The following is a 27,551-nucleotide window of genomic DNA, read 5'->3' as shown; positions in this document are numbered from 1 at the left end:
GAAGTGTAACCGGCGATTTGCAGTGCATATTTTAAGCTGCAGCGAAGTCAAGTGTTTCAAATTCAAACGAACTCAGTCAGGGATGAAGTGGCAGCGAAGAGAGAGTGAGATTTTGATTTAGATTCTTTGAATACCTCATTTTCATTAGAACTTGTTACTCGTAAGTTGTGGAGTCTATATGGTGTGATTGTGAGCAATGCGGATCACGTTGGACTGCTTATGAATTTTGGATCTGATTCAATCGGCCTCAACATAAAAATGAAAGAATACAAGAATTTTATTTCTGTATGAAACGAGCTGAGATCTTCGTAGGCATCATGGAGTCGTCAGTCGTTAACTTACATATGTATATGCCACAAATTCTTGTTAATATTTCTTTGTTTGTACCTTGTCCTCCATCGCATCGCACCACTCATCATGGTCTTCAGACTCTTCAACTTAATTCCTTAATTTGACAACTTCAGCCCTACTTGGCTTTGCAACTCATCTCAGCACGTTAAGCACCTGTTCATTAGCTAAGCTCTGTGGCTGCCATGTTTCATTGCGTACGAAATATTAATACTCCCCTAATACCTTAAAACCGAACCTAATCAGCATGCATTACTGCAAACGTCTTGACCTCCCCTCATGCTGAGACTCGGCTCCGCTGCTGTTGCGCCACAAGTCAATGGCATTCACATAGCGGTAATTCAGTTGAACTCTCTGCTGATGTGGCAGCTCCGTGAACCTCACATGTTCCGAACAAATACATTTGTACAGTTATTTGCGGCACATTGTGCCACATCATTGCCAACGTGACTTTGCTGTTATGGACTGGACGTTGCACAGTGCCAGCACCAGTCAGCTCAGTCACTTTTCGTCGATGATTGCATGATAAACGCTTGTTGTTGTTGTTGCTTGTGTTGCATATGAAATGCATAGATGTCAATTGGGGCAGACATGATGTTGCAACATTCATTTGGGTGCGAAAATTTCAACACATATCGTTGGCGCGAATAGCGTTCAACAATTCCACGTAGCGTGTGAAGTTGTTCTGCACAGCATTGTTTGATGGAAAACTGTTTTAGAGGTTGGTTTTTTCACCTTTTCTTCACAACTTCCTAGTAAAGCTAAAACCGTTTTTGAGGTTCTCCTTTCGCACTGTGTCCTCGCAAAATTCCTTTCTCTTGCAAATTTTCTCACTATATTAACGGCTGAGATATTTCCCTCTGTCTCCTCTCCCTCCACCTTCGCTTTCAAATGCTTATCAATTTACTCACTGACTGTTCTTCATTATCTATTCCCCTCATGGAACTTCATTCTAACCTCACTCCTTAACATTCTCCCTTATTAACTTCACAACCGTCACTTCGACATTTCATTTCCTGTGGTTCGCAAAATCCACTTTAATTGAGTGCGGTGATGATATCGTGCAATTGACTGGATCACCCCTTTTCGAGCGGTTTGTCGGAAGGGCACTACAGGTGCTTCACTTGCATTATAACAACAACCATCAGCAGAAATAATGAAGCGTCAGCTGCTTGCTAAAGACATGATGGTTATTTAGCATAAGTGAGCAGGCAGGGGTTCAAACAAAGCAAAAGTGCTCTTTACAAAGCGAGAGAGAAAGAGACGGAAGTGAAGATATTAACTTTCAAAGTAAGGATTTAACTCTGCCATTTTAATGACAATACGACTATTGCGGTACATACTCCTTTCAGACTAAGAGTATTGAAAGGCACCAGGTTAAACGAAGGTCCAAATTAAGTTTTTATCGAGTTTAAGTTAAAGAGTTTTCAAGGAACATTGGAGCTAAGAAATTCGACTTGATACAATATCTCTATCTAATTCATCTTTACTGGCGTAGACACCGCTTACGCGATTATAGCCGAGTTTTCATTAGTAGGGTTTTTTACTTGGGGTTCCCAACCCTGGGGAGGATATGCTTCGTCTTCTCACTTTAGCTCGCCTTGAAACAGATGTTTTTTGGTTACTTGGTTTAGGACCGGAAGTCGTGAGCTGCTTGAGCCATATGTAAAAGAATCCTTTCTGGCCACTCTCAAGTGAATGGCAATCGAAGAACTTTCCTCTCTTGCGTGAACTTCTACACATGACTGCATCCTCCCTCTACCTAGCTTTGTCGAAAAAACTGAGGCCGTGACTTCAATTTTGGCGGTTCTGAATTGCTAAAAATTCGTTCTTCGTTCCCGAGGAGGCTTCAAGAGTTATAAGCTGGAACTTCGCAAAGATAGTGGCATTTTGTTCTATGATACTGTAAATAACCGCATTTTTTTCTCTTGGGTTCGCCAGCTCCACCAAATCATTGTGTGAACTACTAAAAACCCCCGTCGGTAGTCTTCATAGCTCAAGCAGATATCTTTGCGTAATCATAAACTTGTTTTATTTCAAACTAAACCAATCATAAAAAGACTGGTATAACGGTTATATAAGCATAGAGACATATTGATATGCTCATATAAATATTTTCGTAATCATCGCAAAATAATAGCGACAACACAACGAAGGAAGAATGATGCGGTGGCAGTGAGTGTGGGCGGGTCGGGTTTATAAATGACAGAGTCGAAAAACTAAGAGTGCGGAAGCAGCAAAGTCTGTTGCGTAAGGAAGAGCGTAAGTGCAGAGCTCTACGCAATCATCGGTGTTTCCGAAGGCTCCACGCGTCCCGTGTCTTGTGGCACCGCATAATGCGCTTGATTGCGTAACTGTTAGAGCGCACGAAAGCTGACATTCATCGGAATAATCGTATCTAACGACTCACGTGTAAGACAAGATGGAGCGCTGAGGTGTGAGTAGAAGTGGGCGACGAGGGGAGAGTCGCCTAGTGGCTTCGCAGAAATTCGGTGTGTTGCGGCGAATGGAATTTTCATTGAAAGCTTGTGCAGAATTTGCGCTCAATGACATCCGTTGAGTGAGTTGAGTTGGTGGGTGGGTAGAGCAGATGGTGCGAGTGGCATCCACAGATGCCAGACGTTTCTTTTCCCCCTCTCTCTCCGTTTGCTCCACCTCTGTTGGGTAGGTGCTGTGGCATTATGCTCTTAAGCATTTCAATTTTCCAATTTCATATGTTTAAGCTGCCACGCCGCAGCACATAAGTATTCCCTGCAAAGTCAATAACAGCAACAACGATCAGCAGACAAGCGGTATTTGGTTTTCCGCGCACGTGTTTGCACTCACACTCACATGGACGCCCACGCGCGTTTATACATTCACATCCGCAAGAGTTTTCCATACACGCGCCTGTGTGGCATGCAACGTCCTAGTGTGGTGCGCACAACAATCCTGCCACTCAGCCACCCAAGCGTCCACAACTCGGCCCTGACTTTGTTTGCATGTGTGTGGCTGACAGCGCAACAGTGGCAGCAAATGGAAATAATAATCACAACGAGCGCGGAAAACAATGTGAATATGAAACCACAAACAAAAATAATATTCACATAAAGACAGGCATTGTCGCCGGCTACGACACAGGCCACGTTCACTCGCTTGCTTGGCTGGCAGCTCCTTTTGTGAATTAGTTTTAACGTGGCAAGTTCCTGAAGCTTGCAACAACAGCGCTATGTTGTATGTTTTTATATTTTATGGATTAAGATGACACCAACGGTAACACGCGTACACAACAAGCTGCCACAAGCGTCGGTGAGCCGCCAGCGGTGCAAAGCGATTTCAAGCAACCTCTTAAGGCACGCACCAAAGATGGAAATGGCGCATTTGAGACACGTGAGCTGCCGCCGCGCAGATTTTGTGAAGCAATGTATGGTGTTAAGATTTCAAGTTGTTTATATGAGATGAGGGATATAGACAGCAGGAAATTAGTTTATATATAAAGAGTGAAGTTGTCTTTAGCGGAGATGAGGTCTGGGGAACCCAAACTTTCTACTTCAAACGCAGAAGCAATAGTGCACTCCTCCGCTTTTGGCCAAAAGTAGAATCGAAAACGGAATTTGATTTCGAGTGCGACTCTTATGTTAGAGTTTATTAGTTATTTTATGCTTAGATTGGTTTGGGTGCTTGGCCACAGTGATATTAGAGGAAAAACTGTAGCACAGGTACTTCAGTCTCAATAGTTGCGGAATGGGAACGTGCAGGTGCTCTGTTGGCTTCCTGTGGTTTGCTACTGAACCGTTGGTTCTCAGACAAGCTCAGCAAGGTTTTGGGCAACTACCAGCAGCTGTGCAGTCGCGAGGTCCTTCTGGACCCGAGTGAATCGGAAGAGGTCTAGTTAACCTCGCCCTCAGCAAGATCCATATTTCAATGGTTGTAGGAGTGCTAATCGGTCACTGTCCGAAGGGATTTCATGCGGTACGTTTGAACATATCAACTGCATCAGTTGCTTGGCAGAAGATACGATCGTCTCAATACTTCCTTCTCGAAAGTCCCGTTTTTGGAATTTGACCTCAAATGCGGCTCTTATGTTAGAGCTTAAAGTGTTATAAGAACAGCCATTAAGGGTTGGATATTAGCGGTGTTCCACTACAGTTCAGCAGAAAACAGTAAGTCCCAAAGTTTTGTAGGTTCGCTAGGAATTATGACCAAGATCTAAGAGATTTGAGGTTTGTGCTAACGTTAATAGGATCTTTGCGTTTGAAGTCTTTATATTGAATATTGATTATCATATTGAAACCGTTTCTGTATTTCGACCTAAGCTCTAAGTACGATTGACTCTGCATTACCGAAGCTTTTAGAGATGTTTTGTTTAGCGAATTTCTACTTGTATATGTGTATGTATAAAAAGCGCAGTGTGCTTTGGAGATAAATCGCTCAACAGTTGTGGCTGCGACATAACCAAAATCCGCTTTCCACCGACGGCTGTCGAGTGCCAAAGTCTGGACCACCAGCACTTGATTTGGGGCAACAGCAGCTGCAGCAGCAATGACTATTGAGCAAACTAGATGCAATGGCATAGAAATTCGCATCGCATAAAGATCGGGCGGAACAGGGGACAGACGACAACAGCGCATTTAGAGTCAACTGGCGTTGCAACAAACAGGCGACGAACAGATAGTGAAATTAAAGCAAATAGTGAAAGAAAATGACATGGAAAGAGGAGGAAGCTGTCGCTGCAGCTTTGTTGTTAGAATTCGCGATTGAATGCGCAGCAGTTTGTGGCAGCTATCAATGTGGCACAAAAGCATAGACACTTAAACATTGGTGACTTGTGTAGATGCAGATAATAAGAAAAGCGAAGCAACAGAATAAAATAAAACGGGAATCGAATAGAAAAAGACGCGTAAAGAGAGCAAAAAGTGGACAAAGAAAGCTGCACAAACAAGTGAATCGCTGGAACGAGCTGGCGGACGGAGCGAATTGTGAGGGGGAACGAGCGCTTTCGCTTAGATCTACTACACAAATCCACTCAAAATATTGGAATGTCAGTTGTGTGGCAAGTGAAATCAGACATTGGGGCAATGAGCGCTGGTTGAGATTATGGTTTGCTTTTGTGCTGCTGATGGCGTGGCATTTGAGATTATGTTAAGTAGAAATTGCGCTGCGGTGCCGAGAGATTGCTAAAATTTGAAGGATTTGAAAGAATTTATGTACTGTTTTTGCTCTTACACCACCAATGAGGACGCAGCTCCATTTTTGCCAATTCTTTTCGTGTCTTTTGTGGCACAAACTGCTTAAGACCTCGCTAGCGACACTAACGCTCAACAAATGCGCAGTGAAAAGCGCATAAAGTGCTATTACAGCGGCTTGCCACAGTGCCTCCAGCGCTCCTTTTCTACCCCCGCTTGACTTCTTCGAAATTGCCAGCTTCAGTACGTGCTTAACTGCCAGCAAAATTGGCAAAACAGCAACAACTAAAAGACATTTCGAAGAATTGCTCAATCCAAAGGACATTAGAAACTAACACAGTCACATACATACACACACATTCACATATATCATGGCTCATTCATTGTCCGAGTGCTGGTCGTAATCAGCAAGAGCTTAATCTCTATCGGCGATTCACAGCTTTGGCATTCGTGTTTAGTCAGCCACAGCAGCAGATACACATTTAATACGAGCAAAGCTGCCACCGCAACAACAAAGGCAAAGCGAAAGTCAAGGCAAACAATACAACTAAATCCAAATCTCTGTACAAAGGCGTGTATGTATGTATGTATGCCCGAGCGTTGCTATCTCTGAAATTGTCATGCAACATGCAACAGACAGTTGACAAGGCACTGAGCCACTGCATTGACAGCTGTGACTTTTGCCGTAACAGGGTGCAGCATTTGAAGAGTGTAACTTTTCCGCTGCGCCATAACGCTACAGCGCCCGCTGCAATGGGTCCAGTGGGTCGGTCAGCTGGTCAACAGCAGTCAGCCAACGCCAGCCCGAAATTCACACACACACACGCGCGTGTATATACAAAATTTATATGAAACTGCTTCAGCTTAACTGTGATTTGGTTGCTGCCCCATTGCGCTTTTTGTGTGGCAAGTGGATGCTGTAGTCGTCGCTGCTGCGCTGCGCAGCTGTGTTGTTGTTTTTTCGTCGCTCCTTCTTTGAAGCTCATTCTGATTGCCACATTTGCGGATGGTGCGTCGGAGGGGTGTGTTTTTGCGAGTTTTGAATCTGTGGTTTCAGATTTACGAAATCTCATGTAAATTGAGGTAGTTGATGGGGTGTCAGCTATGGACAGATCATCATGAAATGAAATGTTAAGTAAGTTGCTGCGAAGTAGTTCCTTTGCTTAAGGAAAAGTACTGGGGATGGATTCAGAAATTATTTATATAATTTGACATTTAAATATTGAAAGTTATATGAGTTATAAAAGTGGACTTGGGGGAAAAGGATTAATGGAAATGCTTCGATAAAGAAATTCCATTCCTCAAATATATTTTATGCAAAAAAGGATTTCAATAAAATGAGCGATTAATGTTGAGATCAGTTTCCGAGGTTCCATAAAAGCTTTTTTTGGCTTTATTTGTGAGAATTCTTTGCAGTTATAGCTGACGAGATTGTAGTAGGGCAGGAAATAAGGAAACCAATAAAAACGATATTTCATTGTATCCGAAAGGAGTAACAGAGGACTTAGTTGTAGTAGTAGTAAGATGGAACGTCTTAAAGATATGCAAGATCGCCAAGATCCTATGTAAGAGCTCCGAAGAAAAATATGGATGCTATATACTCACACGATCTCATAAGAACTTCAGGATGGTTGTTGACCTAATGACTGGCCACAACCTAGTGACTTCAGTGTTCTGGTGACTAGACGAAGTACCGAAATTAGACATCAAGTCGCGCTTAAAGTTCTCAAAAGGCGTTGACTTGCTATATGGCGAATACTTCTCTTCAACTTAAACTGTACCTCCATCTGGCATTCTTAAGAACCAGACGAACTAAACTTTCGCCTCCCGAGCTAATGCACTCACTTAAATAACTGTGTTTCCATCATTTTCTTGCCAATATCACTTTCATATGCGCATTCTTAGTGAAATCACTTTGCGTCAGCTGAGCTGAAATCAGCCAAGTAATTGCCAGTTGCACACCTGTGTGGCGCACAATCATTTTCCTCGCATTTTCTCAGATTTGTCGTAATTACGGCGAGTGAAAAACATTTTCGTAATTAGAAATTATCAGCTAAAAGCAATTTTCCGCCGGCAAATGCATGCGACGACCTAAATGCCGCATGCAACAGGGGCATACATGCTTGCGCTGTACGGCGGGCAGCCAAACACATAGAGTAAAGAAAGGTTTACCTGCCTGCGAGCCACACACACACACACACACAAAGGACCGAAGAAGGCAAATAAATAGACAGCGTTGGAAATTTTCCTTTCTCCACGCTGCGATGTTAAGTTATGCGGCAGTGCAGCATATAAGCAAATATATACAGATGCACAGCAACAACAACCGTATTATGCATACGCTGCTCACCTGTGTCAGGCTTAACAGCGAGACGAGAAGTCTTTCACTGTTTTCTGGAACCGTGCTTGCCATACACTTGTAGTTGTTTTTGTTATTGGTAATTTAATATTGCACTCTGCTTACTACCTACTATACATATAGTATACATACATATCTCACCAATATTGCAACGTCCTCTTCATTCACCGTTTATGGGCCATACTTAATGCCTCATTGGCCGCCTTTTATTTGCCATATTGACCTACTCGCTTACCGAATGCTTACTGTTGCTTACACTTTTACTCTGTCTTCCCTTGCCCGATCAACTGTTTCTTTGGTTCAAACGTTCCTCTGGCTTTTCCTCACATTCCTGTCAGGTCTTCGACGCGTTTTCAACACCACTTTCAGCTTCACTGCCTTCAATTGTTCCGTTATGACTATGCGAAGTAGTAAACGATGAATGCTATTGTTTATTTTATGACAGTTTTAGTTATAGAACTACCAACCAAGAGCGGCAGGGAGAGCGAGCTCAATGGGAACGCAACTCTAGACATGTGTACGACAATATATTCCACCGATAGCGCAAATAATGAAAAATCACCTGCTTTTGTAGCGAACTCTGCGGCGTCGTCTTCGCTTCCTCACTGCTTTTGCATGTTTTCATTGTCTCGACTCTGCCAACTTCGTTTCGACATTATTTACTTTGGCTTGAATTCCTTTCCTCCGCTGTTTTCTCACACCGTTCAATGACGGTTGCTTTTGTTCGCTCTAAATGAACCGAAATGTTCGATTTGCGCGTTTGTCAATATTTATTTTTTGCCATTGTCAGCTGGTGCGAGGCGAGCTCGAGCGAATGTGGCAGGTATTGGTTTTGGCAGCAACGAACTCGCAGCTTCTAAACTTCGTCCGCCTGTCCGAAGCGGCAATAAATTGAATGCTCTACACATTTGGAATATGTGCGGAATGTGGGTGTGGTTGTTGTTGTTTTCAATCATTATATTTACAATGTTATCTCTCTGCTTAATCTTTATGTATTTGAGAATCTCATTTCGAGTTTTCAAATAAATTTGTTTATGTGTGTGTGCGAATTGTGAGCTGTGGACGGCCGAAACGCCTGTGAAAACATATTTCATAGCAATTTCCGGCCATTAAATCCGAAAAGTGGCTGCCACATATTCCTACTCTGACATTTTCGGCTGTTAAATAAATTACATTAATTATGTTCGCTGACTGGAAGTGATGAAAATTGGAAAATGTTGTTGTCGATATTCGTACTTCGGTAATTCCTTTCATAGGTTAGGTAACACTGGCTGGCTTTCACGCCATATTTAAACCTACAAGTCCTTTGTTATGTCAGATGGAGACTTGATATCTAGTTCTGATCCTTTCTCCAGTGCCTTGAACTTTGGAGGTCCTAGATTTCTAAACCGAGTTCTAGATAAGGCCTGACATAGGCAGAGGAGGTGTTCCGGCGTCTTTCTCATGCCTACTTTCCTGCACTTTTTACATGTGTCATACTTAATAATGCCCATACATCTAATAAGTTGTGGCTTGTGACTGAGAAAACAATCGTATTGCAGTCTTTTCGAGACCGTGTGAGTAGAGAGCTTGCATGTTTTCTCTCCGATCCCTTGCACATGATCTTAGAGTTCCTGCATATCTCTAAGGCGTTCCATCTAACAATGATCCGTCTGTCAGTTCTTTCGGAAATTTCGTTGTTTAGGTGCCCTATATAGACGTGTAATCCGATACACCCATTGGAAAACTCTCCCTCTCCTACATAATGTACGTCATTATTGCAGGAACTGAGCTCGAGTCTGGTTGTGCTGGTTTTTAGTGGAAGCTTTCAGTGCTTCTGACTGATCATCATTTTACTTTTATTGTTTCATTTTCGTTATTTATCTTTCGTATCTTTTTGTAAAAAAATTTAATATCCATTGTCTTCATCTCTCTTTGTAGGCCTCGCCGTCGTTCTGGCTCCAGCATTGTCGTGATTGATGGTGACGACTTGAAGCCATGCTTACCGGACGACTACATTAGTAGTCAGCATTATCGACAGCATTCTGGTGAAAGTAAAGAAATCGATCAGGAAATGTTGACAATGCTTTCAGTTAATCAAGATAATGGTGAGTTATGGTGAATGCAAGCTCCAAAGCGCACTCTTATTAACGCTCTCGTATTTCCCCAATAGGTCCACATCGTGAGATGGCTGTCGATTGTCCAGATAATTTTATCGCGCGTAACAAGACACCACCACGTTATCCACCACCACACCGTCCACCACAGGTAAATAGTCTTAGGCTTGACGGGAAGTCAAGAATAAAGCAAAGCACATCATCACTGAAAAAGAACTGCACCACTCACTCAAACCACCTACCCAATAAGCACAAATGCATTCAAGCATTAAATAACAGCCCACCCAACACACTCACCTTCACCAAAATCCAAAAAGCCACAAAACACCACACTGCCACACAATCATCATCGACACACTCACTCTCCTCATCACAGAAATCAGCAATGTCTATAACATCATCAATGACTGACACCTCATCATCATCATCACCACCACCACCACTACCAACCACCCCCCCACCCAACATGCACAAAACACACAAATCCCTTGCACCACACACCGCTTCTCTCATGAACGTAACCAACATCGACACCGACACCGACACTAACCAGTTTGCCACACAATGTGTAGAATTATTTAACGGTAATGGTAACAGACTAATAGTTACGTATCATTCTAAATGCGACTCATCGCCGTCGACATCACCATTACCAACAAAAACAACAACAATATCCACCATATCAACAAATACATCACCGACATCATCACACCACTCCACAACGACATACACCAAAATTGCGCTACTCAATGATACGAACACACTGTTGCAACAACAAAATCTGTACAACCAACAACATCAATTGAAATTGGATCAAATTGAAAATTTCGAAAACAATTTGGCCACCGAAACGACGGAAACACAAATTGACGAAATGCAGCCACCAACACAATACAAAACCAATAACAATACACCACAACAACAGACACCACCGACTGCGACACACACCAGCAATGGCGGTGGCAATAAGAAGGCTCTGCCGGTGCCGAACAACAAGCACGGCGCAACCAGTACCAATCCGAATGGCTTCACCAGCAGCGGTGAGGAGTTCGAGTTGGTGGCCATCGATGGTGGGCTGCTGCAACGCGCTGGTTCCTCTTCCTTCTCGTCCGCGTACGAGGATTCGATCGGCAAGAGCTCCTTCGATTCCATTGCTTATTGTCATTTACATAACAAGCAAAACAACAACATCAACAGTCTCAACAACAATAACATAAACAACAATCATCACAACAACACGAGCAATTCATCTAATTCATCAACGCCAACGAAGCGTGGTTGTGGCGGTATTGTCGGTGGCGCTGGCGATAGTAGCGGCTCGAATGGCTCCTCGCCTGGCGCCAACGAAGCGCCATTGATTGAGGGTTTGTGCGGCGCGCCGCCCGAGTATGAGCTGCTGCCGCTCTCGATGTGCAAACAAGTGGCGGCGAGTCTCTTGCAGCCGCCGTCGGGTAAGCACCGCGAGCTGCCTGTCGACGTGCCGGACAGTTTCATAGAGATCGTGAAGACGCCGCCGCGTTATCCGCCGCCACCACATCTGTCCTCGCTGTCATCGCAGCTGTCGTCGAACTCGTCCACTTCGACGGCCAACACTACACTGACGCACATCAACTCATCGTCCAATTCATCCACCAACAACAACAATAACCACAACAACAGTCACACTAACGATAACTCTTTCTCGCCCACGTGTTCCTCCGTGTCGGGCTCATACTCGGCGCTGGCATCCATCTCGACCACGGGTGTCGCAACATTGTCCGCATGCTCGCCACTCTCCACGGATCATCAGTCAAAATCATCAAGCACAAAGTCAACGTCCGGCTCCGGCTGTCATCCACTGAAACAGTTGGTCAAACAGAAGAGTCTGATATCGTTGGGCTCGCTGAGTGGCTCCTCGGAGAAATTAGATAAATCAACAGCAGCAGCAACGCAACGTCAACAACCGCAACCGCAAGTGCCAACGGGTGGCGGCACAAGTGCGGTCGATGGCTGCTTGGTGGGCAAAAGTGCCAAGACGTCGTCCAAGCGCAACGATGAGGTATTACAACCACTTGTTTCACACTCCTCTCTGTCCACTTCACTATGTAAACTTTGAAAGAATTCTGTAATACGTTGTGCCTTCCACATTTTCCGGTTGCACCGTTGTACCAAGCAGGCCAAAAACCTACTGCAATTTGCTGCAGCGTGCTCGTAGTCACTCTTTTGTCCCCTCCCCCCTTCTGCCGCTACTACTCTTTGGTAGTGGCAAAACTTGTGTATATTTTGCTTTTCCAATTATTTTTCTTTTTACTTCTTTTTTTTGTTTTTGTAGTTGTATCATCTTTGTTGTTTGCTTTAGTTTATTTCACATTATTTTTAGTACTCCATTTGTATGTAAGTTGTAACTGTAAAGTGAAAAGTCCGCAATTTTTGCTAGCATGATTCGGAACCATCTTCGTCCCTACCTCTCTATGCTGCCTCCACCTGCTAAAGCGCCTTCCTTGTAAAGCTGTCGCGCCTTGTAAGCTCACATGTAAACTCATCTTACCGCTCCGCTTAAGGTCACAATCGTTTTCTGCTTTTACTGAAAGCTCTTAGCAACCACGGCCACTTGCTCTTAGATTTCAGTTTTCATATAAATTTTACGCAAAGGGAATAGATTGGTTTAAGAGCTTGATCCAAAGAGGGATCTCACGTACACCATAACTTCAAGCGCTGTACGGTCTGCTTCGATGATAAAAAATGTAAGAATGCGGATGATATGCTTTATGGGTCTCACATTATTAGAGTTTTCAAAGAACGGCGGTTCTCAAGCCACTTTGCCTGTGGCTTGTCGAGGATTGGGTATGTGACAAGATACCCAATCCTCGACGCAGATATTGCTAGAATTTCAGGAATGAGCGTATGCTAACAGCAGCAACGCATTAACAAATCGTACCGCCATAAATATTGCCGCGCGCATTAGCTGCCGCATGCTGCGGGTCCACAAGTCTCCGCGCGCGTACCGTATCTCCAGCGCGTGTCGCCTCTAAGCAGCCAGCGTTGCGTGTGTGCTTCAATTTTCTATTTCGTTGACAGTTATGACGCACGAAATGATTGTGTTGCAATTGAGCGCGCGTTGGCTCCTGCTGGTACTGCCACCGCCTCAAACCAGTGGCGAGCATGTGCAACTGTTGCCGCCGCACATGTTGCGCGCGACAGGCGTGGTGCTGTGCAATGGCTGGGGCGAAACTTTATTTTATGAGCATCGCATACGTAATATCCCCACTTCATCGATGTCAAGTCGCTGTCATTGCGCGCTCATAAATTCAAAAATTTTACCCGAAAACCGGCAGATTATGTGTGCAAATGCATGAAAGCAAAGTGCGACGGGCAACAAGCGCCGGGCAATCGAGCGCTGGCGTTAATAACGGGCGCGCTGTAGTGCGTATAAAACTGTTTGCTGGCAGCGCACCAATTGTTGTCATATTTTATGACACTTTTGCGGCGCCTGTTGCATGCAAGTAGTAGCGTTTGGCTGCGCTTTTCAATAAAACATTGCAACTTTTTTTTGTGGGACCTCAGCAGAATTCATGCTTTTACATTTATGCTGAAAAATAACGAAACGCTTTGTGCGTCAGTCACGTTAGACTATTGTCTTACATTGCGCTCGCAGCACTCGCGCTCTCCTTCTGCTAAGTCGCTTTTCCACTCATTTTTCCACGGAGATACGTCTTCCACTGAGTGTGCGTTTGGTCCTTTGCGCTTTTCTAAGTATGACACTTTTGGTGCTGAATTTTATGGCTGTCATTGTTGCCAATTTAGCCAATTTAGTTGAGGTTATGTTGCAAATGTTGAGTGCAACTTTTTGTGGCGTTTAGCAGCTTAATTAGTTCAATATGCAGCATTTTCCGTTAAAGTGTTTTCCGCGCTTCTATTTTGCATGCCTTCGCGAACTTTCTGCAATTACTTTTGCTAGATAAAATGTAATATTTCAAATTGCAATCTCACTTGAAATCTCTGCATTAGTGCTTGAGCTATGGAAAATTAAATTTCGCATTTTAAAATACTTTCGTCAGCGCGCCCCCACAGTCACGTGCAAAACTTCTCATCTCCGCTAGCACCCTGTGGGTTGCTACGCCAAACAACACTCGCGCGCGTTCCTGGCTGCCTTTCGAGTGGTACCGTCTGAAATTAAGGCAATAATAATAATTTTAAATGTTGCCGGCGCTGACGTGTCTCCCTCACAACCTGCCGCGACGCGTTCACTAGTCGTGTGAAAAGCGCTTTTACCACTGCTTTGCCACCATAACCGTTTTGGCGCACTTTGTATAGTGTGTTGCATGGTAGCATATGTTGCAGATGCTTATCGCACGGACAACGGCCAATGCAGACGTGCCGCAAAATCGTGTGGCCGCAGCTGGTAGGATTTCAAATGCATGAGCAAGAGGTTCAGATAAGTATACTTGTGACCTGCAAACGCCCAACACGAGGGCTGGGCAACAGACAACATGCTCGTACCCGGTTTTACCATCTTATGCCATGTTGCAACGGTATGCAGTTACGCGTCACAGCCCCCAGCAGGCGGCGCAAATTGACCAAATTTTCTGAAAGTTTTTATGGCTTGCAGGCAAAACTGACAAAAAGAACTCACAATAGTCAAATTGATCATACCAAGCAGTAGTGACTGTCTTCTGATAAAAAATGTGTTATATAGAGAGAATATTTTCGATGTCTCTTAGACCTTTGGCAGTTCAGTTTAACAGTTCGTTTTAAGAGAAACCTTAATTCGAAATCTTTACCACAATTCTTCTTCAAGAAATCTTCATGCGACCTATTACAAGTTCTTTTATTTTTATTTCTCTTATTTTGCAATTAAATTCCGTCATCTTGATGAAAGCATTGTTCTAACCCGCGCGCTGCTTGATCACCGCATCCTAAACTGCAGAAAAAACTTTTGAAATTGTAAAATAAAAGTAAAAAATTTCTCAAAACATACCAACCTTGACTTCGCATGAAAAAAGCGCTCCCGTTTGCTGCTTAACACCGTTACCATTTGCTACAAGCGTCTAAAAATATTGCTCAACACTTTTATTTTCATTAAACTTTTACACTCGCATACTCACCCACTCGCTTACATAACCGCATCTTTTCCATCTATGCGACATGCCGAACTCTCGTAACAAAAATAACGAAACTCGTAACTAACCGCTACTAACCAACGCTTGAAGTTACCGTTAACGCTAAAACTGACCAACACAAACTATTTTCAATATATTCCTCCAATTTTGCTAATCACATTTTGTTTTTCTTGCCACGCGCCGCACAGTTGAATGGCTCTGTGAAGCCCGTGCCGCCGCCGCGCGATCACCTGCGCGTCGAAAAGGATGGTCGCCTGATAAACCGCACGCCCGCGCCGCAACTGCCGGATCGCCGTTTGGGCGGCAGTGGAGTGGGCGCGCCACAGCAGATAGCGCAGATTGTCGAGCCGACGCTGGAGCAGCTGGACAGCATCAAAAAGTACCAGGTAAGTGCACAGTTTGTTAACTTCAATTTTTAAATTTGCAAAGCTCTTGTAAGCGCGCGAAATATGCGCAGATTTCAAGCGCCTTTGACAGCTTGGGCAGTGTGACGCAGCGTTGCATATGCCATTAATAAGGTGTCGTTAAAATTCCGCTATACCAGCCGCCTAAAAGTATGCAACTTGAGTGCGTGACGCGCTCATTTGCAATGTAGTATTATATGTTGGCAATACATTGGCAGTAAAACTGTTGCTTTTTACAGCGCGGATTTGTTTTGTACGCGTTTTAGCATATTTATGCATTTCACACGTTTTACGAGCGCATAAATTTGTATTACAAAGTAGTTTTGCGACTTGTGGGCCATAAGCGCTCGGCGAGTTTTAGTTGGAAAGTATTGTAATTTTAGCGTATGCGCGCGTTGTAAGGAAGCAGCTCCGAGCGGTGCTGCGGGCGCAGGGAAAATAATTCTTTAGACCTGACATCTCCACTAACATATTTTCATATGAAATTAAAAGAAATTAAGAATCTTAAGTAGCTTGTGACCCACATAACTGATTGCATGAAGTATTTGTCGCAAAATGACGACCGCCGAGCGAAGGTTGCGGTTACACAGCGCGCTTGAATGCCACGCCCACGGCGCATCACACGGCAGAACGGTGCAAGAGCACGCAACGCAAAATATGCAAATTGCAAATAATGTGGAGTAGAAATCAAAAGTGCATGGGAAAAGAGCTGCAAGCAAAAGCGCAAAAGCCACCGCTTGGCGTGCATGCGGGGTGGGCGGGTGCCGGAGCATATAAATAATGAGCATAGTGCTGCAGCAAACAGATGGGGAATAAAAGCAGCGAGAGTGCATTGAAAAATGATATTGGAAATTCAATGAATTTAACCGCAGCGAAGAGGAACTGCTATAACGGTAACGGCAACCAGCACAACAACGCCACTAAATGTAATTTGTAACGTTAACAACAAGCGCAGGAAAATATACAACACACGAGTTTGATGGCCGCGGGCACACACATAAATAATGCATTAGGGGCGAGAAAGTGAGGCTAGAACATAAATAATGCATGGAACTAGTGGAAGTAAAGCAGGTAACAGTAGCAAAGTGAGTAGGTGCACCAGCAAGTGGCGTTGCCAACTGACAGCATACAAGACTGAGTAAACAGCAGTCTAGCTGAACAGCGCAATACCAGCTGCAGCTCCTGCGCCGTAAGCAAGAGAAATGGCTAAAAATAAATAAAATGAATAGAAAGAATGAATACACTCATTGCAAAAATAAATACAAATGAGTGGCGGAAATGTCGGTGACGCAGGCGACATGTAACAAAGCCCATTACGCTTTGGTAAATATCCAGCTTGCAACGGCAACGGCACGCCACGGTGCACGGCGCGTGCTTGCAATCGAAATGGAAAGCGCATTGCGGTGGCGAGCCAGTGGCTGGGGGGATGGGAAGGCATCGAATCAATGAATGCTTTGGCGCATGACAATGCAATGCGGGCGCAGGGGAGCGCGTACGATGCCACAGCGGAATTGTGTGGAAGCGATGGTACCAAAATAACTGGAAATGCTTAAATTTAAGTAAATATTTGATTTGGATTAGTTGGCAAAGTGCATAAGCGGTAAAATGTGCGGAATGGAGTAGAAAATCTTATGAATATTGACAGTGAGCTTGTGGCAAAGCTGCATTACGGAAAATGCTGAAGCGCAGAGCAGACAAGGGGCTAAACTGTATGGTTACCGATGAGAGAAGATTGGAAGAAGAATACTGCTGCAAAAATAAAAATACAATGGAAGACGCGATACGCATAAATTGCAACGAAGTGAAGGATGTTTGGCAAGATTTGAAGTGGGAATGAACTAAGTTTGGGTTTAGTAACCATTCACGCGAAGAAGGCCGAAAGAATATACAAAAAAGCAACTAAGAAAATTTAAATAAATCTAGTTTAATAAGGAAATGAAAGGAAAGCAATTGGCCTCAACATCCGCGCCGTTAGTTCTGCTTTCTCCAGACTGGATAAGGAAGCGAATCAGATGGGTCTGGTAATGAACGAGGGCAATAGAAAATATTTCCTGTTTTCAAACAAACAGTCGTCGCACTAGCGACTTGGCTCTCACGTTCAACTGTTCACAGTCGTAGCTTTGAAATCGTAGATACTTTCGTTTATCTTGGAATTAGCAACAACAATTTCAGCCACGAAATGCAACGCAGAATAACTCTTGCCAACAGGTGCCACTTTGGACTGAGTAAATCCCGTCCTGCTATATGGTGCAGAGGCATGGACGATGACAACATCTGATGAGTCGGCGATACGAGTTTTCAAGAGAAAGGTTCTGCGAAAGATGTATGGTTCTTGCGCATTGGCCTCGGCGAATACTGCATTCGATGAAACGAACAGCTGTATGAGATATACGACAGCATTGCCATAGTTTAGCGACGCTGGCTAGGCCATGTCGTCCGAATGGATGAAAATACTCCAGCTCTGCAGGTATTCAACGCAGTACTCGCCGGTGGAAGCAGATGAAGAGAATGACCTCCACTCCTTTGTAAAGAGTATGGCTTCGCTAAGAATCTGCAATTGGCGAAAAGAAGAAACGACTGTCGCGCTGTTGTTAACTCGGCTCCGCTCGGCTCGAAGAAATTAAAGTAAGCAAGAAACATTCAAGATGCAATAATATTGAGGCTAAAATACGACGTTCACCAGCCGCCACTCTCCATAGTAAGAGATTTTAACACAGATTCACTAGAGCTTTGTGTCATTAGCCAGCCGCCTTAAACCACTTTTGTCCACTTACATAATGTGGCAGCTTATTCCATTATACGCACATAGTTTGCTTAACCTACACCACCTAACCACGCTCCGGTGCTCTTTGACAATTAAGTTTATCGCCTGCAAGTGTCCTTACAGCCCTTAAGTGCCACGTAAGTGCGCAATCACCTGCGTAACTATTGCGACAACTTGCCACATCAAACTGACCTGCGCCCACCTACGGCGCCAACAACAAGCCGTAGTTTGTTGTAAGTGCCTGGCATCTTGCTTGAGTTATGAATTTGAGTGGCGGAAACTTTGGCCCGCTCTGTGGCAGTTTACGCCGAATAATAACAACAAATTGAGTAGAGAAGTTTTCGTATAAAAATAAATAGAGTTGGGTGCGAATTGTGAGCGCACACACGCGCATACGCAAATGAGTTTCTGTACGCTTTGTGTGCGTATGAAAGCATTGACAGCGTTGACAGCGCTGACGCAGGGCTGCCTTATTTGAGTGGCAGTAAATATGGCTGTGTCATGCGACGCGTTGCGAAAGCGGTTGATAACTTCCGGCGCTGGCGACGGCGACAAGAAAAAGCAGTGGCGTTCAAACTGAAAGTAAATAGACGCTTGCTAATAATAGCGCTGCGGGAAGTTTGCAAAGTCGGCCAAGGCGCAGGAAGTGCGAAATGTGTGAGCGCGTCGAAGGATTTGGGTGAAGAGTGCGGCGGGCAGACGCTACGGGTAGCAATGAAGTGTCAAAGTGTCAAAGTACTTGAAACTTATTATGCAAATTTACGTTACAGAAGCAAGAAGCGTCGATGCAACAAGCCGCAGCGCTGCGCCAAAGAGCGGCAGCGTAGAACAAAGCGAAGGTGTGTGACCACTAGTCTTTGTTATTTAACCAAATATGAATATATTTTTCATAGCCGGCATATTTCGCAACGAAATCGATATTGTGGGCCAAGTTTCGAACCTAACGGTAAAAGCCTGACACACCCACTCACTACGCTGTCACTGAAGCTACACTCACTCAAGTGCTTCGTCTACAGCTACAATGTATGTGAACTACCTCACTTTATTGACACTGTTGTATATATAGTTTTGGACAAAGAAGTGTCATTCTTGCGCAGCTCACTCCCCTTCGCGCGCGGTTTCCTTAGTTGTACTTTGTTGAAGTGTCGCTTGAGCGCCACGACATTTATGAACTTGAGCTCATTTCTTACACTATTTTCGGTTGACCCATGCTATTAAGTGTTCTTCTTTCAGCGGTGGCCTTTGTGCTTTTTATGATGGCGCCATCAGCGTGAAATGGCCCGGTCGGCCATGTCATACAGCGCGTTCATCGCACCATCCACTGTACAGCAGTTGCTAACAGCTGTCAACGATCCGCATACATACTATGCTATATATTTACGCACGTTGTAAGAAATATGTGTCACAGCTAGTTGTTGCTCTTGTTTTTGCTGTCGTTTAGCCGGTTTTAGCTGGTTCAAATGACACTTTTTATCTGTGTTCGACTACAAACGAATTTGATGCCATGTCGCGCGTTTAATCTCTTCTATTCGTTCTTTCTGCTTTCATTTTCTTTATTTTCTTAAATAATACAGAGTCTGTGCTTTAGAGGGTTTTAATTTGAAGAAGCTATAATGTTAAATATGCTTGCAACATTTTGCACTGTCTACTTTTTTGAGCCAGTTTCGCCATCTTCTTCTTCTATAATAATATATTTGAACTCGGTCGTCTTTCTTCACTTTAAAAATGCATTTATTAGCTCTTAGCTTGGTTCCATTCGTTTGCCATGGTCGTCATCAAAAGGGGGGTTTCTCTTTCGAGGCTTTTTGTTCCTTTTCATTGCGGGCGTGTTTTACGTGGCGGGTCCCAAACTCTGTGCAGGAAATGTTTCGCCTTCTTACTTTTGCGCGCCTTCAAACGGATGCTCTTTGGCTACCTAGAGGATATTTGGTCTAGGACCGTAAGTCGTGAGCTGCTTGAACCATATGTAAAAGAATCGTTTCTGGCCACTCCCAAGTGAATGACAGTCGGAGAACTTTTCTCACTTGCGTGAACTTCTACACATGATTCCATTCTCCTCTACACATGATTCCATATCCGCTTTCACGCAGGCTCCACTATTTCTCTCTACCTTTTTTGTGGCTTTCAAGTCCATCAAAGGCGATATTTGGCTGTTTTGGAACGTCATCTAGATAGATAGTCTTAAATGTCGGGAATACAAAAGCTTCACGTAAAAGCTTTCCAGTCGTTTTGTGGCTGGACAAAACTTTATGTAGCTTTGTACTACCAAAACCTTATGTAACATTGTGGAACCATACGAGGCTTTGAAGAAAAATCTGGCATCTAAACTCAGTTAAACATTTTGAAGTTTGATTAGGAATACGAAAATACTTTTTCGACTACCCAATATTATCTCCATTCCTGCTTATTGGTGGCTGCCACCATCCATAGTTTCTATCAGAGAAATAATCTTTCACCATTTCCCAATTATTTCGTTTTGACTTTATATTTTCCCATCGACGACCAATTCGATCCACCCTGTATTTTCATATTCATTGCATATATTGCACCGCGAAGTGTGTTAACGCGGTTAAGCACGGCTTAATGTTGACAAATACAACAATAAAACTAGAAACGTCACCGCGGATGGGTTTTTTTCGGGGAACCTTCGTCCGTTGCGTTAGTTGAAATGCTTCAGTATGCAAATACAAACAACATTTGCATACTCGTACTCATACGAAAATGTGTGTGTAGAAGAATTGAAAAAATCCGGCCACCTGCTCGGTGCATTGTTTACTTGCGCTTAGCTTGGACCACCCTTTTTATGAGGTTGAGCGAAGCGCTTGTTTGCACCAGTTTTTGTTGTGTTTCTGTTTGTTTTTTGTTTATTTTGTGTTGTTTATTGTGATTTCGTGAAATGTTAATTAGCTCCGCGTTCCGAACCAGTTCAAGAAATAGTAAAAAACAGCGCAAGATAATAACCATAAAGGCAAGAGACAGATTAAAGCACGACCAGCAAGCTCCTCGTCTTAGCAAAGCTGTGGAAGAATGCCACATACTATTTGTTTTTGTATTTATTTGTTTGTTTACTTTATAGTATTCAAATGTTTGCTTTGCCATTCGCACAAAAAATGCAGCAGAACAGGTTCCACAAACAATAGGCGATGGTACAAGGCAAACCGCGTCGGCCAAGGAATGCCAAACGGGGTTCAGCAATAAACAAGCTCATCGGCTACACCGCGCACACATATTTCAGCACACATATACATACATGCATACTAATATGTTATCTAAGTGTAGTGATAAAACTAGTTACTGGTTTATAGGAAACTGATGCCGAAACGAAAGCGCTAGTGCCAACTCTGAAGCATTTGGTGCAGATCCCATTTTTTTTATAAAATAGCAAAACAATTTTTCGATAATGGTGGTCCTTGACCGTTGAAAGGTAACTCATTGAATATGTGAGCCAAACGGCGCCGGCTTAAATCTTTTGTAGGACCACTTGGAACATTTGAGGGAAGTGCTTTTTGAAAGATCTTAAGCGTGTGAAGATTCAACGAATCCGCTTTCTAGGTCATAGAATCTACATAGGAAATGATGCTCCAGCGAATAGCTCCTTCGTCTCGAGACCCATCGGGCATCCAACTGAAAGACCAAGTACATAAAGATATGTTTGCAACTGGCGTAGCCTCGCAAAGGTTAGCGGCAACAAGCGAAGTTTTGTGTTATCCACCCAGAACGACTCACGGTTGTAGTGGCAAAGAAAATGAATTCATTTATCTTCACAATAAAGGAATAATGCTCAGTTGATAATGTGTACTAACTCTGGCCTTATGCCGTTAACTACACAAGCTTTTTCTCCGAACTTTTATCAGAAATCTGAAGGAGGATGGTTTTCATCTCCACATATTTTTCTTTTCTCTAATAACCGCAATACACAGTTGCTAAAAATGCCATAGAGCACCGTGCGTGTCTGGGTCTATAAATGTAGACTGAAATATAAATAAATAAGTAATTAAACAGGTGCACAATACGAACGCGCCCGTACGCCCGGCGACCCTTCCTCTGTTTGCTTGTAGCCGACGTTGACGATATTATTTCCGCTATCAGGCTATTGACCACGCCTGGGGATGTTGTCGCACAACCAACTGTGGCCCTATACATACACACGCACGTTGCTATTGTGTGGCATGGTATTGAAGTAGGTTTAAACGTAGAGCCATGGCAATAAGTGCCAGACAGCTGTTGGTGACTGCGCGGTGGAGGGGTGTGTGCTGAGGTTATTATGGAGAGAAGTGAGCAGAATTGCAATGGAGTGCAACATTACTAACAATTAGCGCGATATCAGCGCTACGACCAGTAAATTCCAATCTAGTGTGTGTGTCGTTGGGTGCGTGTTGGGCTGTTTAGACTGTTAATTAAGCGTGTGCTGCATGTAGTAGAGCGGTAATTGCACACACAGGTGTAGTTTTGGCTACGCCAAGTGTTGACATCCATGTACACAGCACACACACTTTGGAGAGTGAGAGCGTATTCATGCATATGCAAATATCCCGTAGTCATACGCGCGCTCTCATGCAAATGCAACACTGTGACGCGCCTGGTAACGCACAGTGCTCACAAGTGCCAAGGGCGCACTCACCGCCCTCACTCACCTGTACCTGTGCTTGCGTGAAGGTGCGTGTGTGGGTAGTGTATTCACTCTCCAGCGCTCAGCGCTCGCCTATAACTGACAGGTGTTCGTGCGCTGAGCAGCGTATTTCCTTACACAAATAATACACATGCAATGCCAGTCAATACGCGTACTTCAGCGCCGATCACAGTGAGCATGGAATGCAAAAAATTCCACAAAAGTAAACAAATATGAATTATTAGCAGCGAACTCAACTACTAAAGTACTCATCGCTATTAATTTCAATTAACTTCGCTTGTTTTGCTTTTGCTTCGTGCAAAACGTGCAAAATGTTTATAGTTTTTTTGTTGGTAATGGGCTTTTATCACTCATAAATATTTTACATTTTACAGCGCTTAAATTTTATCGCCGCTTAACAGCTTTTTCATGCTCAAGCGTTTTTTGCTTCTCGAATATTTTGTTGTTTGTAGTCGAAAATAGACCATTACGTCAATCAATTGACATTTAAATGGCCTATTCTGCTGACGCCACTGTGCTAGATTACAGCGCGGAGCGTAAACGAAGAGCGACCGTTGATTAAAAGCACTCAGCTTGATTCTTAGAAATGGAATGTTAAATATAACTGTACATGTCGAAATCGTATATAAGGGCTTTTAAAAAGTAGTAGTCAATTGAGGTTAGTTTCTTGTCCAGGCTAACGTTTCGCGATCTCATGTGAGATTCGGTTCTTGTCCAGGCTTACGTTTCGCGATCTCATGTGAGATTAGGTTCTTGTCTAAGCTTACGTTTTGCGATCTCATGACCATCAAATTCTCTTCACTCTTTTACATACGAAATGCTGTGCTGCCATCTATGCTGAACACCAGTCTCACTGACGTCACCAGCTCTTACATAAGGGTACTCACTCTCACTGTACGCCTTTAACCGCTCTCTTCCGCCACGCTCTGAGCCGCTCATTTAGCCATATTTTGCGCCGTTTGTAGCTGCAACTTTTACATTCGTGTGATAGACAGGTTAATGCAATTTAGATGTGCTGCGCGTCACTGGCTGAACATCACTGGAAAAATTTAAAACACGTTAAGTGAATAACGTATGGCCTTATCTGTCTGGCGGTGTGTATATGTTTGAGCACTATTTTATCTTGTTGTTGCTGGCGCGCACATACTCGTAGTTGGTGTGCTGAGCTTCACTGAAACCAGTAAGCCACAATTGTCGTGCAAAAATGTTAGCAAACTTCTTGCTCGTGGCTGTTGGCCAAACGACAGCCACTATGCATTAGCTACAGAAGTGCTCGTTGCCTTGGCTAACTTTTTGCGCTGGCTGATGCGCCTATTTTTACCAGCACACTTGCAATTTCCCAGCCAGTTGAACTGGCGTGGCGCGCGGCAATAGGAAAGCGCTGAAAATATAAATGGGAAAAGTGTAAAAAGGCAAGAATATTTATTTTAAGCCGTGCGCTGGCAGCGCGCGTCAGCAGCGGTGCTGAAATGCAGGCTAGAGGGTTGCCAGCCCCGCACACAGTCTGTGTTATACCGTGGTGTGGAGCTGGTGGGGTGCGCGCGGTTGCCATGACGCGCGATACAACTAGACAAGCCAAGTAGAAGTTGTCGCCGTTGTCCGCGATTTGGTTTGCCTCGCTGCCGCTGCGGCTGTGTTTTCGCTTGTGCGCTTTGTTTGGGCCGGTTGTCGGTTGGTTTGGCTGGAAATATTGTTGCTGGCTCAAACTAAAAACATTTAACTGGTTTCTCGGCAGTGCCATTTGTGGTGTTAGACCGAACGACAGCAATGCGCATAGAACAAACGGAAAACACGACAGCGCGTAACAGTTAATAAACAAGCGCGGAAGCTCGAGAGTGTGCGTTTTGGAGTGGCTAATGAACGCACCGAAAAACAGTGAAAAAAAAACATAAAAATAAAAGTAAAAAAGCGGAAACGCATAATTTGTCGCTGCTTAATGCAAACATTGAATTACGTGTAACTTCACTTTACCAAATACAACTACAACAATGAAAGTAATCATAATGCAGCTTAGGGAAAAGCGCACCGCGCGCATACACGCCTGAAATGAGTTGCGGCGCTTTGCGCTTCATAATTGTTTGTTTTGTCTGCAGCGCACCCACACACTTACACACGCGCGCTCTCACAAGTACTGAACTTATACAAGCGCACGTTAACAAGTGCGCTTACAACTAGTTGACCGAAAGCGTTGGCTTGCCGTTAGTGTTATTGGCAACGCGCAAATCAGTTGTCATTTGTTTTGGCCAGGAGCGGTTGCGGTAACGTCGCGCTACGCTTGTGAACTGTGACAGGCGCTGCTGGATTAAAACACGCGAGAAGCTACGGTGCTGATTCTATTTTTTTCCTGTCCACCGCTGCAGTCACGCGCTGATGTGACCTGCGGCAACACGGTTAGAAATACTTAAATAAGAAAAGACTTGGCGTCAAAGGGGGCGTATTGTGGGGGCTTGCATAAACGCCTGGTCACACACGCGCAGCGTTCACGTAAGCGGTTAGTAAATTTAATTAGCATGAAAATCGAATAAAAGCGTGTTGTGCAAACAGAAAAAAGTTAAATGTGTGAAAAATATAAATTGAAAAGTGCTAAAGGCTTTAAGTGTTCAAAATAATTTCATACTAGTCTTTAAGCTGACTGTATATAACATTGGCGAAATCACAAATAAAGCGATAAAAAAAACTCTATTAATTTCAAATGGCGAGCGCTTATCAGCTCGGTAACCAGACACAGTGCAAAAACAAAGTGAATGTGTGTAAAAGTTAAGAATGCTTCAGCGTTCGCCGCAAAGCAAACTTCCGCCTGAACAGCGCGCTGGAATGTGCTCACGCCGCTTCCACCTACTCTCCACCTGTCGCTCGCCCTCTGCGCCACTCTACTCCAGGCCCCCTCTGCGCCACGCCCCTTACTACCTTGCCTCTACTAGGCACTGCTCTTTGTTGACTGTCATAACTTTGCTATTTGCGTGTAATTTGTTGGCATTTCGCTTATCGCGTTCAGCTACGGACAGCTATTAAGTCAAGCGCAAATGCAGACGCGGCGAGAGATTACGGAAAAGTGAAAATCTATTAAAACGTAATTTATGACAAATGTAGTAATGGAAATTTTGACTTTTTGTGTGCTGACTGTGTGTAGAGGAACTGGTTAGAATGCAAGGAACACTTTTTGAGTAAAAAAAGCAAAGTGGAAATACTATACTATACTTTAAGCGGCCTGAAATGACGCCGGGTCATACTGACCCACACGTTTTTATTCCTCATTTTTAATGCTTTTTTATTGCATTACTAGTGGATCCGGCCACGCGTTGCTGTGATTATACACTTTATGCCCATTACTCATATAATAAACAATTCAAAAGAGTTAAATTTTTTCTTACGATTAAAAGCGAAAACGTTTTTGTCGGCATAAGAATCCAAAGGATTGTACTTGAGGTTTAATTTTGAATGTGTTCATACAAATAAATTTCATTGGAAAAAATAAGGAATTCAAGGCTGCTTTCTCAATGTCTGATTATCAGCCTCTCTGTCCAGTTAATAGAGTTGTCCGCTTAATTTCGAACTTTTTTCTGTCGCAGTCTTTAAATTTTATGATTTTATGGGGCTTTACAGCTTAAAATTTTTTTTAGGCTGATTTGAGTAGTATGTAGTTTGTATAATTATTTTTCCTTCGCTATTGTTTTCCTATCAGCATTTCTAGTTGCTTACTGCACTCATGTTTGTTCAAAATATTACTTAAAATGTATGTGTATGTGTGTGCATTTGCATTTATTTTTTGTTTGGATGGGAAGCAGGTAGCGTTGTTTGTAGTTCGAAGTTCGCTCATTTGCACTTTTAATTAAAACGAAAAACTGGATTTTAAAAATAGAAAATTTTAAGCTTACATACAAACACACACACACGCGCCGCTATCAAGTGGATGTATGTTAATTTTACCATGTAAATAAAATATTTTTTTCATTTTACATATAAATTAATTTACAGATAGTATATGTACATGTGTATTTACATGTACATGTATGTATGTAGACACATTTTTACTTCTACAAAATTAAAATAAAAAACTATTTACTTAGCATTAAATAGTAAAAAAGCAATAATATTCACTTTTATGTGCATAAATATGTATGAGTATATATATGTACATAAGTGTGCATGTTTGTATGTTTGTAGTAAAACACGTTTGTCAGCGTGTGAAATCACTGGCGTGAAATTTTTTCGAAATTATTTGGCAATAAAAATTAAGTCAACTACAGCAAAGTGGAAAACAACAAAAACAAACACATTGAAATGAGTAAAAGTTAGTAAAAATGTAAAAGTTGACATTAGAAAAGTGAACTACAAACTTTTGTGCGTATGTGCGTTCGTTTGTGTGTGTGTTTGCGTACATGTAAACAGTTGTTGCAATGTGAGCATAAAATGCTCGAACTTAACGGCAAGCAATGTATGGCCATTAACAAAAAGTGCTTTCGAATCTGCATGATTAGTTAACTTTATTTACTTGCAAAGATACTGACGTACATATATACATACATACAATGTTACATAGTTACATATAATGAAAAATGCCTACAAATAATGTTTTGAAGCTTAAAATCAATATTTGATTTTTTATTAAAATTACAGTAATACGGATAGGGAAAGGCTCTGCCTACTATCTAGGCATTATGGGAAAATATCTATGTACATATATAC

At 43.2% G+C, this 27,551-nt stretch overlaps 1 protein-coding gene across 11 annotated transcripts in view; it reads left to right on the top strand.

Annotated features, from left to right (window-relative positions):
• Positions 1-27,551, top strand: part of LOC105230393 (protein PALS1) — a 142,299-nt gene that overhangs the window by 98,164 nt on the left and 16,584 nt on the right. For 4 of the 11 annotated variants that reach the window (XM_049456093.1, XM_049456100.1, XM_049456101.1 and 1 more), the window contains 4 exons: positions 9,793-9,959; positions 10,025-10,119; positions 11,758-12,006; positions 15,256-15,453. In XM_049456093.1, the coding sequence (XP_049312050.1) occupies positions 9,793-9,959; positions 10,025-10,119; positions 11,758-12,006; positions 15,256-15,453 (709 nt within the window). Of the gene's footprint in view, positions 1-9,792; positions 9,960-10,024; positions 10,120-10,848; positions 12,007-15,255; positions 15,454-24,379; positions 25,357-27,551 lie in introns of those variants that run through there. The other 7 variants (XM_049456094.1, XM_011211133.4, XM_049456097.1 and 4 more) reach the window with 5 other exon arrangements.

Source organism: Bactrocera dorsalis, chromosome 4 (assembly GCF_023373825.1).
Source record: "Bactrocera dorsalis isolate Fly_Bdor chromosome 4, ASM2337382v1, whole genome shotgun sequence".
In the NCBI taxonomy this organism is placed as follows: Eukaryota; Metazoa; Arthropoda; class Insecta; order Diptera; family Tephritidae; genus Bactrocera; species Bactrocera dorsalis.
Note: the sequence above shows the minus strand (reverse complement) of the source record. Positions and strands in the feature narration are given on the sequence as shown.